Source organism: Bombyx mori, chromosome W (assembly GCF_030269925.1).
Source record: "Bombyx mori chromosome W, ASM3026992v2".
NCBI lineage: Eukaryota > Metazoa > Arthropoda > Insecta > Lepidoptera > Bombycidae > Bombyx > Bombyx mori.
The window spans coordinates 9871773-9890946 of NC_085135.1; the positions used below are offsets into that span (position 1 = coordinate 9871773).

Sequence of the window (19174 nt, forward strand, 5' to 3'; positions counted from 1 at the left end):
TGAAGCCCATATTTGTTTTATTTTAAGGAATTCACAGGTCTTTTTAAAGAGGTCAGCTGTGAAATTTGTGCCTTGGTCGGTTACGATCATTTTAGGGATTCCGAATATTGAAATAAAGTGGACTAAACATTCACAAGTATCTTCTGCCGTAGCATTGGATATAGGGTAGGCACAAGAATATTTCGTTAAGTCATCTTGAATCGTGAGTATAAACCGCAATTGGATAGTACCGGCTTCTGGTAGAGGGCCAACGATATCAATGCTAATTCGATCAAAGGGTTTTGTTGAGGAAGTGGTTATTTGCATTGGCGCTCGGTTTATTTTACGTAGGGCTTTGTTGGATTGGCATAGAGAGCAGTGTTTGACGTAATTGTCTATATCGGATCTGATTCCTTTCCAGAAATACTTCTCCTTAATTCTATTATACATGCGAGATGAACCTAGATGTCCAGCGATAGGTATGTTGTGATTCTCTTTCAGGATTTTAGGTATTTCGCTCAGTGTGGGGTAAATTATGGAATCGTGATAAATGTTGACTGCGATATTAGTGTCATGGAAAAGATAATTTATCATATTGTATATTTTGGTAAAAGATAATTTTTCGAAAACATTTTTGAAATCTGTTATAGCTATTTCTGTTGTCGTTTCGGTGAGCATAATTTCGTCTCTAGCTTTCTTTAATGTGTTGAATATGTCCTTATATGAGGACTCATCGAAGTGGTGAACTTTTGTGAAGAGAAGGTAGAAGGTTTTCCCGGAGCTTGAGAATTTTTTGAATGTATAAAGCTCCTTTTCGTCGTTAATGATGTTGTCTGAATTTTCGTTATTACTTAAAATTTCTTCGATATATGGGTTTGATTCGTCAAGGTCAATAGATGTGGGTATTATTATGATTTTACAAGAGCTTTTCATTATACTTTGGTTATGTTCTTTTATGTTCGTGTTGAAGGTAAGGGTATTGGATTTATTGGACATAGCTTTTAAAAATTTAGGATAGTCATCATTTGATGAATCTAGGATAGCTAGAGGATCAATGACCTCGTTATTATCGTTGGGTTCTAGAGGGGTACCGAGTGGGCTGAAATCTAATGGACAGTCATCGTAAGGACTTATGTCGCTAAGAGGACCGAGGTCGATGAGTTCGCTTTCTGGTGTAGGTTCGACTTGGGTAGAATTTGGATTAGTAACGTTTTGGTCTTCAGATGGTTTCAAGTGATTGTCCTTTGTTGCATCAGGGTCGACTGGTAGGTTTGATTCTTCAGTGGGTTTGGGCGATAGACTTTCTACTGGGTTTACAGGGAAACGTGATAAGGCGTCGGCGTTACAATTAGTTTTCCCTTTTTTGTATTTGATGTCATAGTCATATTCTTCAAGTTTTAGTCTCCAACGAATAAGACGAGATCCAGGATCTTTACAATTGAATAGCCACTGTAAAGGTTTGTGGTCTGTTATGATCGTAAAGCGACGACCATAAAGGTAAGGTCGGAATGTTTTGGTGCCGAACACTATTGCTAGACATTCTTTTTCAGTCACGCTGTAATTACATTCGGCTTTATTTAAGGTGCGTGATGCGTATGAGACTGGGCGGTCTCGCCCTATAGGTCCTTGTGATAGGATGGCCGATATCGCATAGTTAGAGGCGTCACAGGTCAACAGGAAAGGCGAATTGAAGTCAGGATAGATAAGGATGGGTGCTTCTACTAGTTTATTTTTTAGATTTTCGAAATTAAGTTGCTGTTCATTAGTCCAATTGAATGGGGTGTCCTTTTTTAAAAGCGAAGTAAGAGACTTAGCAAGCTTAGAGAAGTCGGGAATGAAGCGCCTGTAATATGATACAAGGCCTAAGAAAGATTTGATATCTTTCTGTGATTTTGGGACAGGATATTGGGTTACGGCCTTGACTTTGTCAGGATTAGGCTTAACGCCGTCTCTTGTGATTATATGGCCTAAGTAAGTTACCTCTTTCCGAAGGAACTCACATTTTTCGGGCTGCAGTTTTAAATTAAATCTTCTTAGTCTTTCGAATACGACTCTGAGATTCTGGATGGCCGTTTTAAGGTCAAACGCATATAGGACAATATCATCGAGATACGAGAAGCAACGAGACCCTTGGAGGCCTGTGAGGCATGTATTCATCAGTCTTTGGAATGTGGACGGGGCATTTTTTAAGCCGAAGGGCATCCGGTTGAACTGGAAATGTCCCTGCGGGACAGAGAAGGCTGTTTTGGGTGCATCTTCCGGTTTTATTAGAAGTTGATGGAATCCAGATGAAAGGTCGAGGGTGCTGAAGTATTGACTCTTTCCTAATTGGTCGAGTATCTCAGTCATTTGAGGGATAGGGTACACTTCACCGACAGTTATGTCGTTGAGTTTCCGATAGTCGATTACTATCCGCCATTTCTTTTGGCCGGAAGCATCAGCTTTTTTAGGAACCACCCAGATGGGGGAGGACCAAGGAGAGGAAGATGGAGTGATAATATCTTGGTCCAACATTTTATTGATTTGGGTTTCTACTTCTTGTTTATGGCATTCCGGGAACCGATATGATTTAGTGTGGATTGGAATGTCATTAGTGGTTTTAATTTCGTGTTGGATGCTTGGAGAAAAGGATAATGGCTCGTCAGGAAGATGAAATATATCAGAGTAATCTGAACATAGATTAAGAAGGGCATCAATTTCCTCTTGATTTAAATGAGATGTTCTTAAAGAATCTAGTACCTTTTTTGTACGTCTAGTTACATTCTCGACGTTCAGGAGAGTCTGAATTGGGTAGGTGTCTATTTCATCTAGTTTTAATTTAAGGGTACGTCTGATTTTAGTAGGTTTGTTAGAAATATTAACGACTGGAATGTTTACTCTTTTGTTTTCTTTTACCTTTACAAGGCAGTTTGCCGTAAGGAGTGTTTTGGAAAGGTGCTGATCTATTATAACACCTTCTTTTAATTCTGGATTTACGACAGAACATTCAATCACTGTTTCCGTACGTGGGGGAATGATATAATATTGATCGAAGAAGTGTATTTTGATTTCATTACGATTTTTTTTTAGGACATCGCGACTATAGTCAATATTGCAACTGTTAGCTGTTAGGAAATCGTTTCCTATGATACCATCATAGGGTAGGTTTATATTTTTTATTAACTGAAATTTATGGTTTATTAATTTGTTGTCATTGATTTTAAATTTTAGATTAAAGTAACCTAATGTAGGGGTGGCTTCTTCGCCGGGATCGATGCCTTTTATATTTATTGGTTCGGGAGTTATAGGTGGTTGTTTGAGAACACATGATTGTTTTAGTAGACAAATGGCAGATCCTGAGTCCACTAAGAGTGTGAGTGGAATGTCGGACACTGGTGATTCCACCAGCACATGAGGTAATAACTTCTTTGAGGTATCGATGTTAATTTCGTAAATTTCCTTACAGTTGGAGAGTGCCGGCGTTGGCACAGTAGTTGATGGCCTAAGGTTTCCTTTCTCAGATGTTGGTTTCAGAGTGCTAGATTTGTCTGAATTGAGTCCGTCAGTTTGGGGCTGGTTACCCTGTCGGTTAGACTTGGATATAAGATTAAGTCTGTCAGTTTGGGGCTGGTTACCCTGTCGGTTAGACTTGGATATAAGGTTAAGTCTGTCAGTTTGGGGCTGGTTACCCTGTCGGTTAGACTTGGATATAAGATTAAGTCTGTCAGTTTGGGGCTGGTTACCCTGTCGGTTAGACTTGGATATAAGGTTAAGTCTGTCAGTTTGGGGCTGGTTACCCTGTCGGTTAGACTTGGATATAAGGTTAAGTCTGTCAGTTTGGGGCTGGTTACCCTGTCGGTTAGACTTGGATATAAGGTTAAGTCTGTCAGTTTGGGGCTGGTTACCCTGTCGGTTAGACTTGGATATGAGGTTAAGTCTGTCAGTTTGGGGCTGATTAAATGTGCTGCTTTTCGTATATTGACCCGGACAGCACCTACGCGAGCCAGGATCTAGTTTAAAGTATCGACTGTGTCTATTCCTTCATCGTTAACATCGTGGATTACGTCATGGGTATTCGTGAGATGTTCTGTGAAATTAATACGATTAGTAGGGACATTGTTTAGTCGAGGTTGGAAAGTGCGCGGATTTTGGTTTATTTGAAATCTTTTGTTGTTGAATTCACGCTTCTGACAGTTTTCAAGAGTATGGCCGTTGGCCTTGCAGTATCTGCAGAAATACGAACTGTTACTGCTTGGGTTGGTGTTATTGGTTGACTGGCGATTTATGTTGTGGTTAAACGTTGTCGGTCTAAACTGATGGTAATCTCTAGGTTGGTTTGGTCGGTAATTGGGACGTGAATACGTGTTTTTATTAGAGGGCCCCGGAATAAAGTTATGCTTCCTTTGCGAGGCCTCTAAAATTTTCTCTTCGGAAAGGGCAAAGTTGATAGCTTCGTTTAGGTCACTTGGGTCACGACATCTAACGATTGTGGAAATTTGGGGCTTTAAGCCCATGACAAAATGATGTAAGGCTAAATCCTGCATAGCAGCGACGCTACCAACGAGTTCGCTTTTCTTTTTTAGTGAAATGTTAATTTCAGTTAATAGTTTGGATAGGCAAGATTCAATTCGTAATGCGAACTGATTGACCGAGTCGTTGTTTTGATAACAACTCTGTAGATCGGAGAGCAAAGCAGAATAGTGCTTCTTTTCACCAAACTGAGTGGTCAAAAACTCGGAAAGCTGCTCCCACGTTTCGAATTCTTTAATTGAGCAAGCATTTTCCGCTTTGCCCTCTAATTGGCTTAGTATATATTTTAATAAGGCGGGTCTTCTTGCGTCGGTTGCTAGGTCATAGGCACTCTGACAGTTGTTGATGAACGGCACTAGCCTTTCTCGTCATCCATCGAAAGGTTTAATAAATTTGAATAGAATGTTTAAATCCATGTTATCAGCGTCCGGTTTAAGGCGTCTGGATTCCTCTTTGGTAGTCATAACAAAATACTCGGCTCGGTTATTGTTTCAATGGAATGCGGCCGATAACGCGAGACTTGAGCGAGCGGCTGATTGCTGATTGTGATTTTTGGCGTTGATAGTGTTCAGATTCACTTCGCGAAAATATTTTGAGACACTTACAGATATATAATCCGAACAAAAACAGTTTCACTGTAAAAAATTGCGCCAAGTCCACGTTTATAAAACTCATCTCAATAACATTTGCACTTTACAAAAAAAAGAAGACTTCAATAGCTTTCATTCTCTACAAAAATATGTGAAATACAAAAAAATACCAAGAAACCGTCATAAAGATGAAAAAATTAAAAAAAAATTGTTGAAAATTTAAAAATAAAAAAATAAAAATTTTATCGTACTTGGCGCGCGTCATTGAGTACCCCAAATTTTTCAGGATAAATGAACATCCTTTCAATGTTTAGAAATTTATAAGTAGGTCAACCTATGAAATGCATAAATGTAATTAATGAATTATTATTTCATAATAAGTTTTACAAAAGTTAAGTAAAATCGACATCTCATACGTATGTTATTTGAATTTTTTTCATTTCCCACTCATCTTTTATGATTTGAACTAAACACCCTCTCGTGTTCGCTTATACAAATACAAACTACTTACGAGTCGATACGTATGTATACGTTGGCTTCAAAACATTTGAAAAAATTCTCAAAGATGTTTTTCAAAGGGTAGAAAAGAATAATAAAGTTTCAGCTGAATCTAAAGGGGTCGAACGCAAAAGTGGTCGATTTGGCATATAATAGCCCATAGGTATATAGTGAGAGCTGTTGAAAATTACCGTAGTTCTGTCTCAATTTCTCATAAAACGCTAACAAGAGCGAAAAAGACAACCTGGGTAACTTTTTCAACTTTCACTGTATATTAAAGCAAAACGGTTTTTTTCTCGGGTTGAAATTCTTCCGAAAAATTTTGGGGTACTCAATGACGCGCGCCAAGTACGATAAAATTTTAATTTTTTTATTTTTAAATTTTCAACAATTTTTTTTTAATTTTTTCATCTTTATGACGGTTTCTTGGTATTTTTTTGTATTTCACATATTTTTGTAGAGAATGAAAGCTATTGAAGTCTTCTTTTTTTTGTAAAGTGCAAATGTTATTGAGATGAGTTTTATAAACGTGGACTTGGCGCAATTTTTTACAGTGAAACTGTTTTTGTTCGGATTATATATCTGTAAGTGTCTCAAAATATTTTCGCGAAGTGAATCTGAACACTATCAACGCCAAAAATCACAATCAGCAATCAGCCGCTCGCTCAAGTCTCGCGTTATCGGCCGCATTCCATTGAAACAATAACCGAGCCGAGTATTTTGTTATGACTACCAAAGAGGAATCCAGACGCCTTAAACCGGACGCTGATAACATGGATTTAAACATTCTATTCAAATTTATTAAACCTTTCGATGGATGACGAGAAAGGCTAGTGCCGTTCATCAACAACTGTCAGAGTGCCTATGACCTAGCAACCGACGCAAGAAGACCCGCCTTATTAAAATATATACTAAGCCAATTAGAGGGCAAAGCGGAAAGTGCTTGCTCAATTAAAGAATTCGAAACGTGGGAGCAGCTTTCCGAGTTTTTGACCACTCAGTTTGGTGAAAAGAAGCACTATTCTGCTTTGCTCTCCGATCTACAGAGTTGTTATCAAAACAACGACTCGGTCAATCAGTTCGCATTACGAATTGAATCTTGCCTATCCAAACTATTAACTGAAATTAACATTTCACTAAAAAAGAAAAGCGAACTCGTTGGTAGCGTCGCTGCTATGCAGGATTTAGCCTTACATCATTTTGTCATGGGCTTAAAGCCCCAAATTTCCACAATCGTTAGATGTCGTGACCCAAGTGACCTAAACGAAGCTATCAACTTTGCCCTTTCCGAAGAGAAAATTTTAGAGGCCTCGCAAAGGAAGCATAACTTTATTCCGGGGCCCTCTAATAAAAACACGTATTCACGTCCCAATTACCGACCAAACCAACCTAGAGATTACCATCAGTTTAGACCGACAACGTTTAACCACAACATAAATCGCCAGTCAACCAATAACACCAACCCAAGCAGTAACAGTTCGTATTTCTGCAGATACTGCAAGGCCAACGGCCATACTCTTGAAAACTGTCAGAAGCGTGAATTCAACAACAAAAGATTTCAAATAAACCAAAATCCGCGCACTTTCCAACCTCGACTAAACAATGTCCCTACTAATCGTATTAATTTCACAGAACATCTCACGAATACCCATGACGTAATCCACGATGTTAACGATGAAGGAATAGACACAGTCGATACTTTAAACTAGATCCTGGCTCGCGTAGGTGCTGTCCGGGTCAATATACGAAAAGCAGCACATTTAATCAGCCCCAAACTGACAGACTTAACCTCATATCCAAGTCTAACCGACAGGGTAACCAGCCCCAAACTGACAGACTTAACCTTATATCCAAGTCTAACCGACAGGGTAACCAGCCCCAAACTGACAGACTTAACCTTATATCCAAGTCTAACCGACAGGGTAACCAGCCCCAAACTGACAGACTTAACCTTATATCCAAGTCTAACCGACAGGGTAACCAGCCCCAAACTGACAGACTTAATCTTATATCCAAGTCTAACCGACAGGGTAACCAGCCCCAAACTGACAGACTTAACCTTATATCCAAGTCTAACCGACAGGGTAACCAGCCCCAAACTGACAGACTTAATCTTATATCCAAGTCTAACCGACAGGGTAACCAGCCCCAAACTGACGGACTCAATTCAGACAAATCTAGCACTCTGAAACCAACATCTGAGAAAGGAAACCTTAGGCCATCAACTACTGTGCCAACGCCGGCACTCTCCAACTGTAAGGAAATTTACGAAATTAACATCGATACCTCAAAGAAGTTATTACCTCATGTGCTGGTGGAATCACCAGTGTCCGACATTCCACTCACACTCTTAGTGGACTCAGGATCTGCCATTTGTCTACTAAAACAATCATGTGTTCTCAAACAACCACCTATAACTCCCGAACCAATAAATATAAAAGGCATCGATCCCGGCGAAGAAGCCACCCCTACATTAGGTTACTTTAATCTAAAATTTAAAATCAATGACAACAAATTAATAAACCATAAATTTCAGTTAATAAAAAATATAAACCTACCCTATGATGGTATCATAGGAAACGATTTCCTAACAGCTAACAGTTGCAATATTGACTATAGTCGCGATGTCCTAAAAAAAAATCGTAATGAAATCAAAATACACTTCTTCGATCAATATTATATCATTCCCCCACGTACGGAAACAGTGATTGAATGTTCTGTCGTAAATCCAGAATTAAAAGAAGGTGTTATAATAGATCAGCACCTTTCCAAAACACTCCTTACGGCAAACTGCCTTGTAAAGGTAAAAGAAAACAAAAGAGTAAACATTCCAGTCGTTAATATTTCTAACAAACCTACTAAAATCAGACGTACCCTTAAATTAAAACTAGATGAAATAGACACCTACCCAATTCAGACTCTCCTGAACGTCGAGAATGTAACTAGACGTACAAAAAAGGTACTAGATTCTTTAAGAACATCTCATTTAAATCAAGAGGAAATTGATGCCCTTCTTAATCTATGTTCAGATTACTCTGATATATTTCATCTTCCTGACGAGCCATTATCCTTTTCTCCAAGCATCCAACACGAAATTAAAACCACTAATGACATTCCAATCCACACTAAATCATATCGGTTCCCGGAATGCCATAAACAAGAAGTAGAAACCCAAATCAATAAAATGTTGGACCAAGATATTATCACTCCATCTTCCTCTCCTTGGTCCTCCCCCATCTGGGTGGTTCCTAAAAAAGCTGATGCTTCCGGCCAAAAGAAATGGCGGATAGTAATCGACTATCGGAAACTCAACGACATAACTGTCGGTGAAGTGTACCCTATCCCTCAAATGACTGAGATACTCGACCAATTAGGAAAGAGTCAATACTTCAGCACCCTCGACCTTTCATCTGGATTCCATCAACTTCTAATAAAACCGGAAGATGCACCCAAAACAGCCTTCTCTGTCCCGCAGGGACATTTCCAGTTCAACCGGATGCCCTTCGGCTTAAAAAATGCCCCGTCCACATTCCAAAGACTGATGAATACATGCCTCACAGGCCTCCAAGGGTCTCGTTGCTTCTCGTATCTCGATGATATTGTCCTATATGCGTTTGACCTTAAAACGGCCATCCAGAATCTCAGAGTCGTATTCGAAAGACTAAGAAGATTTAATTTAAAACTGCAGCCCGAAAAATGTGAGTTCCTTCGGAAAGAGGTAACTTACTTAGGCCATATAATCACAAGAGACGGCGTTAAGCCTAATCCTGACAAAGTCAAGGCCGTAACCCAATATCCTGTCCCAAAATCACAGAAAGATATCAAATCTTTCTTAGGCCTTGTATCATATTACAGGCGCTTCATTCCCGACTTCTCTAAGCTTGCTAAGTCTCTTACTTCGCTTTTAAAAAAGGACACCCCATTCAATTGGACTAATGAACAGCAACTTAATTTCGAAAATCTAAAAAATAAACTAGTAGAAGCACCCATCCTTATCTATCCTGACTTCAATTCGCCTTTCCTGTTGACCTGTGACGCCTCTAACTATGCGATATCGGCCATCCTATCACAAGGACCTATAGGGCGAGACCGCCCAGTCTCATACGCATCACGCACCTTAAATAAAGCCGAATGTAATTACAGCGTGACTGAAAAAGAATGTCTAGCAATAGTGTTCGGCACCAAAACATTCCGACCTTACCTTTATGGTCGTCGCTTTACGATCATAACAGACCACAAACCTTTACAGTGGCTATTCAATTGTAAAGATCCTGGATCTCGTCTTATTCGTTGGAGACTAAAACTTGAAGAATATGACTATGACATCAAATACAAAAAAGGGAAAACTAATTGTAACGCCGACGCCTTATCACGTTTCCCTGTAAACCCAGTAGAAAGTCTATCGCCCAAACCCACTGAAGAATCAAACCTACCAGTCGACCCTGATGCAACAAAGGACAATCACTTGAAACCATCTGAAGACCAAAACGTTACTAATCCAAATTCTACCCAAGTCGAACCTACACCAGAAAGCGAACTCATCGACCTCGGTCCTCTTAGCGACATAAGTCCTTACGATGACTGTCCATTAGATTTCAGCCCACTCGGTACCCCTCTAGAACCCAACGATAATAACGAGGTCATTGATCCTCTAGCTATCCTAGATTCATCAAATGATGACTATCCTAAATTTTTAAAAGCTATGTCCAATAAATCCAATACCCTTACCTTCAACACGAACATAAAAGAACATAACCAAAGTATAATGAAAAGCTCTTGTAAAATCATAATAATACCCACATCTATTGACCTTGACGAATCAAACCCATATATCGAAGAAATTTTAAGTAATAACGAAAATTCAGACAACATCATTAACGACGAAAAGGAGCTTTATACATTCAAAAAATTCTCAAGCTCCGGGAAAACCTTCTACCTTCTCTTCACAAAAGTTCACCACTTCGATGAGTCCTCATATAAGGACATATTCAACACATTAAAGAAAGCTAGAGACGAAATTATGCTCACCGAAACGACAACAGAAATAGCTATAACAGATTTCAAAAATGTTTTCGAAAAATTATCTTTTACCAAAATATACAATATGATAAATTATCTTTTCCATGACACTAATATCGCAGTCAACATTTATCACGATTCCATAATTTACCCCACACTGAGCGAAATACCTAAAATCCTGAAAGAGAATCACAACATACCTATCGCTGGACATCTAGGTTCATCTCGCATGTATAATAGAATTAAGGAGAAGTATTTCTGGAAAGGAATCAGATCCGATATAGACAATTACGTCAAACACTGCTCTCTATGCCAATCCAACAAAGCCCTACGTAAAATAAACCGAGCGCCAATGCAAATAACCACTTCCTCAACAAAACCCTTTGATCGAATTAGCATTGATATCGTTGGCCCTCTACCAGAAGCCGGTACTATCCAATTGCGGTTTATACTCACGATTCAAGATGACTTAACGAAATATTCTTGTGCCTACCCTATATCCAATGCTACGGCAGAAGATACTTGTGAATGTTTAGTCCACTTTATTTCAATATTCGGAATCCCTAAAATGATCGTAACCGACCAAGGCACAAATTTCACAGCTGACCTCTTTAAAAAGACCTGTGAATTCCTTAAAATAAAACAAATATGGGCTTCACCATATCATCCACAAACCCAAGGTGCACTTGAACGCAGCCACTCCACTCTTAAAGAATATTTAAAGTCATTTATCAACGAAAACCAAAACAACTGGCATAAATACGTTTTTACAGCAATGTTAGCTTACAATACCAATGTCCATACTACAACCCAGTTCACTCCCTACGAACTCCTGTTTGGCCACAAACCTTTCATACCAGACTCCATTTATGAACTCCACGCTGACACGACTTATCCCGAATACCTGAAAATGTTAAACCATAAACTTAGACTATCAAGAGAGAAAGCACTCCAGAATATTCAGGCATCCAAGGAAAGATCAAAGGAATACTATGATCGACACACTCGAATTGTAAAATATAAAGTTGGAGATTATGTTTACCTAAAAAATCACCTACGACTAAGGAAAGCTCTATCACCCGTATGGAAAGGACCCTATAAGATAGTCAAAATCCATGGTAACAACACCTTATCCCTATTAATAAACCGACGACATGTTAAACATCACTTTGATGAGGTCAAGATTGCACATGAAGCGGGAAATAGATGATCGTAAAAAGAAAACTAAACCTAATAACAATTACCTACCTTTATTGTTCTTCTTGCAGACTCACGATCTGTAATCCTATCCTGGGAGATGAAAAGGAAGAGTACACTCATACTATCACCTCGAGCCCTGGCGTCTATTTCGACCCGTATGGAGTTGCGAAAATTATGAATGACCACATTCACATCGTCATTCCATTTGACATATCCTTTGCCCCAATCCACATAGATAACATTAAAAACGTCTTTAGTACTATACGCTATCTCTGTCAACAAAGTGAATCTATCAATCACTTTGAATGTCATAACTTGATCCAACCACTTGACTCCCTATTCAAAGATATTATCCGAGACTTTGAATCCATTTCACATCTGACACCTTCTAATTTAAAACGCTCTGCTTGGTTTGCTGGTATTGGAACTGTTTTCAAACACATCTTCGGAACCCTAAATGAAGATGATGCACATAAATATAATAGAGCTATTGCTAAAATACAACAAGCCAATAAGGATATCAATTTCAATCTGAAACAAAGTATTTACATTTCTAAATCAGCTATTTCAAACTTTAACGCTACTATAAATGAACTTAATAAGAACCAATTCTTACTTGATGAAGCTATCGAAAAATTATCTCTTTCGGTTAAAAACATCTCTGTGGTCACTAATTCTGTTAGCTTTAGAACAAACTTAGACGAAATTATAAATGTGTTGCAAGGCAATCTGTTAACACTTTCATTCAAAATCGAAGACCTTGTAAACAGTGTCCTGTTTTCAAAAACAAATACTCTTCATCCTTCTATTGTTACTCCTAAGCAATTATATGTAGACCTAGTTAGTAATGTTAAGAATTTACCTAGATTTAATGACTTCCCTGTAGAATTGAACTTAGATAATATTAATATCCTAATGAATCTTGCAGAAATAGTATCATATGTCGTCGACAACAATCTTGTATTTGTAGTCAAAATCCCTCTCGTGAATATAGAGACTTACAATTTATATAAAGTCATACCTATACCTGTACCGCACAATCCTAAATCTCCAAATTCATTTGCACTTGTAACTGCAACGAAACCATTCATTGGAATTAGTGAAAATAAGAAACTATACTTTATCCTTGATAGAATAAGTTCCTGTAAGATAATCATTGGACATAATTATATTTGTAACCTTGTAGACACATTCAGTGTTGTCAATCATCCAATTTGTGAAACGGAAATCATCACTAAAGCTTTAGAAACTTTACCTGAAACTTGTATTACGAAATTCATATACTCATGTACTCAATGACGCGCCATGTACTCAATGACGCGCGCCAAGTACGATAAAATTTTTATTTTTTTATTTTTAAATTTTCAACAATTTTTTTTTAATTTTTTCATCTTTATGACGGTTTCTTGGTATTTTTTTGTATTTCACATATTTTTGTAGAGAATGAAAGCTATTGAAGTCTTCTTTTTTTTGTAAAGTGCAAATGTTATTGAGATGAGTTTTATAAACGTGGACTTGGCGCAATTTTTTACAGTGAAACTGTTTTTGTTCGGATTAACATTACAATGTATGTTTAAACTTGTATAAAACATTCAAAATTAGAATTAGAAAAATTAGAATTACAAGATTATATAAAATATTATTCATGTTTAATATATTATTATTATTATTATTATTTATATTAAATAATTAAATCAGAAATTTAAATTTCTGTTTGAAGAGGATTGATCCTTATTATAAATAGTAGATTTATAATTCTGCTTCTGCCTAATTGGCAAAGATTGTATAGACATTTTATCTTCATCATTGGATGATATCTCAGTCATCTCGATAGAATTTGAAATCATTCCGATAGAGGCACCCGTCACGTGCGGACGTGCTCATCGACCACTCGATCGCCCGGTCTTTGTTCGCCCGGCTTTTGTTAGCCCGGCCATTGTTCGCGCGGCCTGTGTTCGTGTTACATCTGCCGACTAAGTGCTCTTCCTGGAAGTTTTTTTGTTTTGTTTCCTTTTGTTGTTTCTGTGTTCGTGATACATCTGCCGACAAACTGTTTTCCTGGAAGTGTTTAATTGTTCTGTTTCTTTTTGTTATTTCCGTTTTGTTGTGTTTTTTCTTTGTCCTGTAGTAATCGTGCCGCATCGCCACCTGTGTTCAATAGAACCGCTCAGGTCCGAGAAGTTGGGGCCTCGCCGCAAGGCGAGTGTTTTCAAGACCCGGGGCCGCCCCACCTGGGCACTCAGCGATCATGGACGCTGTATTCGCGGAATTCCTCCGACTTCGCGACCCACAGCTCGCCTCAGAGTTTCTGGCCTTCAAGGCCGATCACACCGCGAGCCCTCTCGTGGACTCCGCCGAGCTCGCTGCTCCTGCGTCGCCTGTACCTGCGTGCAAAGCTTCTGCATCGAGCACCGCAGCCTCCGTCGTGCCTGCCGTTCCCGCGTCGCCTATACTGGCGAGTAAAACTGCTGCGTCGTCCGCCGTGGCCACCGTTCCAGCAGTGCGATCATCCGCAGCCTCCGTCGTGCCCTCCAAAACACCTGCTCGTAGGTCACCTGCGCCCGCTTCCTCGTCCTCCGACTCTGACTCGGAGATGGAGGTCGACCTCGCTCCCGCCTCATCAACGGATGGATTCACCCTGGTACAAAAGGGTAAGAAGCGTGCCGCGGAGTCTCGAGCTCCCGCGGCCGCTAAAATTAGTAAAGCCGCGAACGCGTCGCGCCCCCGCCCTCAGACTCCCGTTGCGCCTCCAGCCCGTGCCACTCCGTCGCCGCGTCCGGTGGCACAAAATAAAACCCAGACCCCTCCCCCGGTTATCCTTCAAGAGAAGGCAGCTTGGGATCGAGTTTCTCTGGCCCTTAAGGCCAAAAATATCAACTTCACGAATGCCCGTAACCTCGCGAACGGCATTCAAATTAAGGTTCGAACACCCGACGACCATAGGGCCCTCTCTTCTTACCTCCGTAAGGAACGTATAAGTTTCCACACGTATACGCTCCAGGAGGAGCGCGAACTCCGTGCCGTCATACGTGGCATCCCTAAAGAGTTGGATGCCGAGCTAGTCAAGGCCGACCTTCTCGAACAAGGCCTACCGGTTAACTCCGTACACCGCATGCACACAGGTCGCGGAAGGGAGCCATATAACATGGTTCTCGTAGCCCTCCAGCCTACCCCCGAGGGTAAGCAAATATTCAACATCCGAACGGTCTGTAGCCTTTCCGGAATCGCCGTCGAAACCCCACACAAGAAAGGCACACCTAGCCAGTGCCATAACTGCCAATTATACGGGCATTCTTCCCGTAACTGTCACGCGCGCCCCCGATGCGTCAAGTGTTTAGGAGATCACGCCACGGCCCTCTGCACTCGCGATCAAAAAACCGCGACGGAACCGCCTAGCTGCGTCCTGTGTCGTACACAGGGTCACCCCGCAAATTATCGCGGATGCCCCCGAGCCCCGAAAATAAATCGCCGCGTCGCCCGCCAAAACCGCCTCCGAGCTTCCGGCCCAGACATCAAAGCCTCGGCACCCTCTGTGTCGCAGGCTAAGCCAGCGTTCGATCCGGCGCCGGTGCCCAGTGTCTCGGCTTGGGCGAAACCGCTGCCGTACACGAACACGGTTACAACTCCCTCCTCCGCGATTCGTCCCGCCCCCGCAACTCGTCCCTCTCCCGCGACTTGCCCTCCGACCGCGTCCGACAATCTCGCTTTAGCGATCGACTTCTTTCAGTCGATCAACTTTGAGCGCGTTAACGCTTTGGGCGACGCCATTCGCGCTGCCTCCACTGCACAACACTTTATCGCCGTTGTGCAAGAATACGCCGACGTATACGCGTCATTAAATACGTACGTCCTCCCCTCACTCCGCCGGTAATCAATGGCGTATATAAGTAGAATAAAGCCCCTATCCGTAACGATAGGATTTTTTAACGCTTACGGTCTCGCAAATCAACGTGATCAGGTTTCTGACTTTTTGCGTGACCATCAAATTGATATCTTTTTAGTGCAGGAGACCCTACTTAAGCCCGCGCGCCGTGACCCTAAAATCGCGAACTATAACATGGTCAGGAACGACAGGCTCTCTGCTCGTGGTGGTGGTACCGTCATTTACTATAGAAGAGCCCTGCATTGCGTCCCGCTCGATCCTCCCGCGCTCGCTAATATCGAAGCATCAGTGTGCCGAATCTCACTGACGGGACACGCGCCGATCGTTATTGCGTCCGTTTATCTTCCACCGGATAAGATCGTTCTAAGCAGTGATATCGAGGCGCTGCTCGGCATGGGGAACTCTGTCATTCTGGCGGGCGACCTAAATTGTAAACACATCAGGTGGAACTCACACACCACAACCCCGAATGGCAGGCGGCTTGACGCGTTAGTCGATGATCTCGCCTTCGATATCGTCGCTCCGCTAACACCGACTCACTACCCGCTAAATATCGCGCATCGCCCGGATATACTCGACATAGCGTTATTAAAAAACGTAACTCTGAGCTTACACTCGATCGAAGTAGTTTCAGAGTTAGATTCAGACCACCGTCCCGTCGTTATGAAGCTCGGTCGCGCTCCCGACTCCGTTCCCGTCACGAGGACTGTGGTGGATTGGCACACGCTGGGCATCAGCCTGGCTGAATCTGATCCACCATCGCTCCCGTTTAACCCGGACTCTACCCCGTCTCCTCAGGATACCGCTGAAGCCATAGACATCTTAACGTCACACATCACCTCGACATTAGATAGGTCATCGAAACAAGTTGTAGCGGAGGACTTCCTTCACCGCTTCAAATTGTCCGACGATATTAGGGAACTCCTTAGAGCTAAGAACGCCTCGATACGCGCCTACGACAGGTATCCTACCGCGGAAAATCGTATTCGAATGCGTGCCCTACAACGCGACGTAAAGTCTCGCATCGCCGAAGTCCGAGATGCCAGATGGTCTGATTTCTTAGAAGGACTCGCGCCCTCCCAAAGGTCTTACTACCGCTTAGCTCGTACTCTCAAATCGGATACGGTAGTAACTATGCCCCCCCTTGTAGGCCCCTCAGGCCGACTCGCGGCGTTCGATGATGACGAAAAAGCAGAGCTGCTGGCCGATACATTGCAAACCCAGTGCACGCCCAGCACTCAATCCGTGGACCCTGTTCATGTGGAATTAGTAGACAGTGAGGTAGAACGCAGAGCCTCCTTGCCACCCTCGGATGCGTTACCACCCGTCACCCCGATGGAAGTTAAAGACTTGATCAAAGACCTACGTCCTCGCAAGGCTCCCGGTTCCGACGGTATATCTAACCGCGTTATTAAACTTCTACCCGTCCAACTCATCGTGATGTTGGCATCTATTTTCAATGCCGCTATGGCGAACTGTATCTTTCCCGCGGTGTGGAAAGAAGCGGACGTTATCGGCATACATAAACCCGGTAAACCAAAAAATCATCCGACGAGCTACCGCCCGATTAGCCTCCTCATGTCTCTAGGCAAACTGTATGAGCGTCTGCTCTACAAACGCCTCAGAGACTTCGTCTCATCCAAGGGCATTCTCATCGACGAACAATTCGGATTCCGTACAAATCACTCATGCGTTCAACAGGTGCACCGCCTCACGGAGCACATTCTTGTGGGGCTTAATCGACCAAAACCGTTATACACAGGAGCTCTCTCCTTCGACGTCGCAAAAGCGTTCGACAAAGTCTGGCACAATGGTTTGATTTTCAAACTATTCAACATGGGCGTGCCGGATAGTCTCGTGCTCATCATACGGGACTTCTTGTCGAACCGCTCTTTTCGATATCGAGTCGAGGGAACCCGCTCCTCCCCACGACCTCTCACAGCTGGAGTCCCGCAAGGCTCTGTCCTCTCACCCCTCCTATTTAGCTTATTCGTCAACGATATTCCCCGGTCGCCGCCGACCCATTTAGCTTTATTCGCCGACGACACGACTGTTTACTATTCTAGTAGAAATAAGTCCCTAATCGCGAAGAAGCTTCAGAGCGCAGCCCTAGCCCTAGGACAGTGGTTCCGAAAATGGCGCATAGACATCAACCCATCGAAAAGTACTGCGGTGCTATTTCAGAGGGGAAGCTCCACACGGATTTCCTCCCGGATTAGGAGGAGGAATCTCACACCCCCGATTACTCTCTTTAGACAACCCATACCCTGGACCAGGAAGGTCAAGTACCTGGGCGTTACCCTGGATGCATCGATGACATTCCGCCCGCATATAAAATCAGTCCGTGACCGTGCCGCGTTTATTCTCGGTAGACTCTACCCCATGATCTGTAAGCGGAGTAAAATTTCCCTTCGGAACAAGGTGACACTTTACAAAACTTGCATAAGGCCCGTCATGACTTACGCGAGTGTGGTGTTCGCTCACGCGGCCCGCACACACATAGACACCCTCCAATCCCTACAATCCCGCTTTTGCAGGTTAGCTGTCGGCGCTCCGTGGTTCGTGAGGAACGTTGACCTACACGACGACCTGGGCCTCGAATCAATTCAGAAATACATGAAGTCAGCGTCGGAACGATACTTCGATAAGGCTATGCGTCATGATAATCGCCTTATCGTTGCCGCCGCTGACTACTCCCCGAATCCTGATCATGCAGGAGCCAGTCACCGTCGACGCCCTAGACACGTCCTTACGGATCCATCAGATCCAATAACCTTTGCATTAGATGCCTTCAGCTCTAATACTAGGGGCAGGCTTAGGGACCCCGGTAACCGTACTCGTCGAACTCGACAAAGAGGTCGACGTGCAACCTAACCCATGCATCAGCCCGCTGAGTTTCTCGCCGGATCTTCTCAGCGGGTCGCGATTCCGATCCGGTAGTAGATTCATTCGCGAAACAATTGCTCTTGAGTTGTTAGGTCTCCTTCGGAGGCGCTCGGGCAGTTGTTAGCGAATCCCATCCCTCTTGGCTGAGCCTTTGCTCGCCCACCTGTCCTGGTGAAACTGGAAAGGCCTTCGGGCCACCAGTAAACTTTCAATCATAAAAAAAAAAAAAAAAAGAATTTGAAACTTTAGATTTTTTATTGGTTGATTTTGTGTTATAACATCCGTTAAATATTTGAATACAACATACAGAATTGGACGTTTTGTTTTTAAAATATCTGTAAATCTTATACATTAAAAATAGAAACAAACACACGATAAGGATATAAGTAAACGTAGAATAGTATGAGCCATATTTAATAAAATGTGATTGTTTCTCAATATTATTTAATTCATTTTCTAAATTGTCCATTTGGTGCGTAGCATATTTCAAGGAATCTAGATTTATTTTGCTAATAGAGATTGGCGACAAATGTGGTAAACTTTCATTAAGTATGTCTCTCTTACAACAATCATCGGATGTAATATCAAAGTTTATATTTAAAGGAGATTT

General features: G+C 42.0%; 1 protein-coding gene across 1 annotated transcript; it reads right to left on the minus strand.

Annotated features, from left to right (window-relative positions):
• Positions 1-185: 185 nt before the first annotated feature.
• On the minus strand, positions 186-7949 carry LOC101738890 (uncharacterized). Its single transcript, XM_062677005.1, has 4 exons — positions 7923-7949; positions 3201-3540; positions 327-2945; positions 186-262 (listed from the first exon to the last, which is right to left on the minus strand). Exons 1-4 carry the CDS (start codon positions 7947-7949, stop codon positions 186-188), a joined length of 3063 nt encoding a protein of 1020 aa, XP_062532989.1.
• Positions 7950-19174: the final 11225 nt, after the last annotated feature.

Excerpts from the sequence above, each read along its gene's own strand:
- LOC101738890 (XM_062677005.1), bottom strand. The coding sequence starts at position 7,949 with ATGGCAGATCCTGAGTCCACTAAGAGT. Across the intron at positions 3,541-7,922 it reads ATCCTGAGTCCACTAAGAGT|GGTAACCAGCCCCAAACTGA; the intron begins GTGAGTGGAATG and ends TCTAACCGACAG. Across the intron at positions 2,946-3,200 it reads AGAAGCCACCCCTACATTAG|AATTAAAAGAAGGTGTTATA; the intron begins GTTACTTTAATC and ends TCGTAAATCCAG.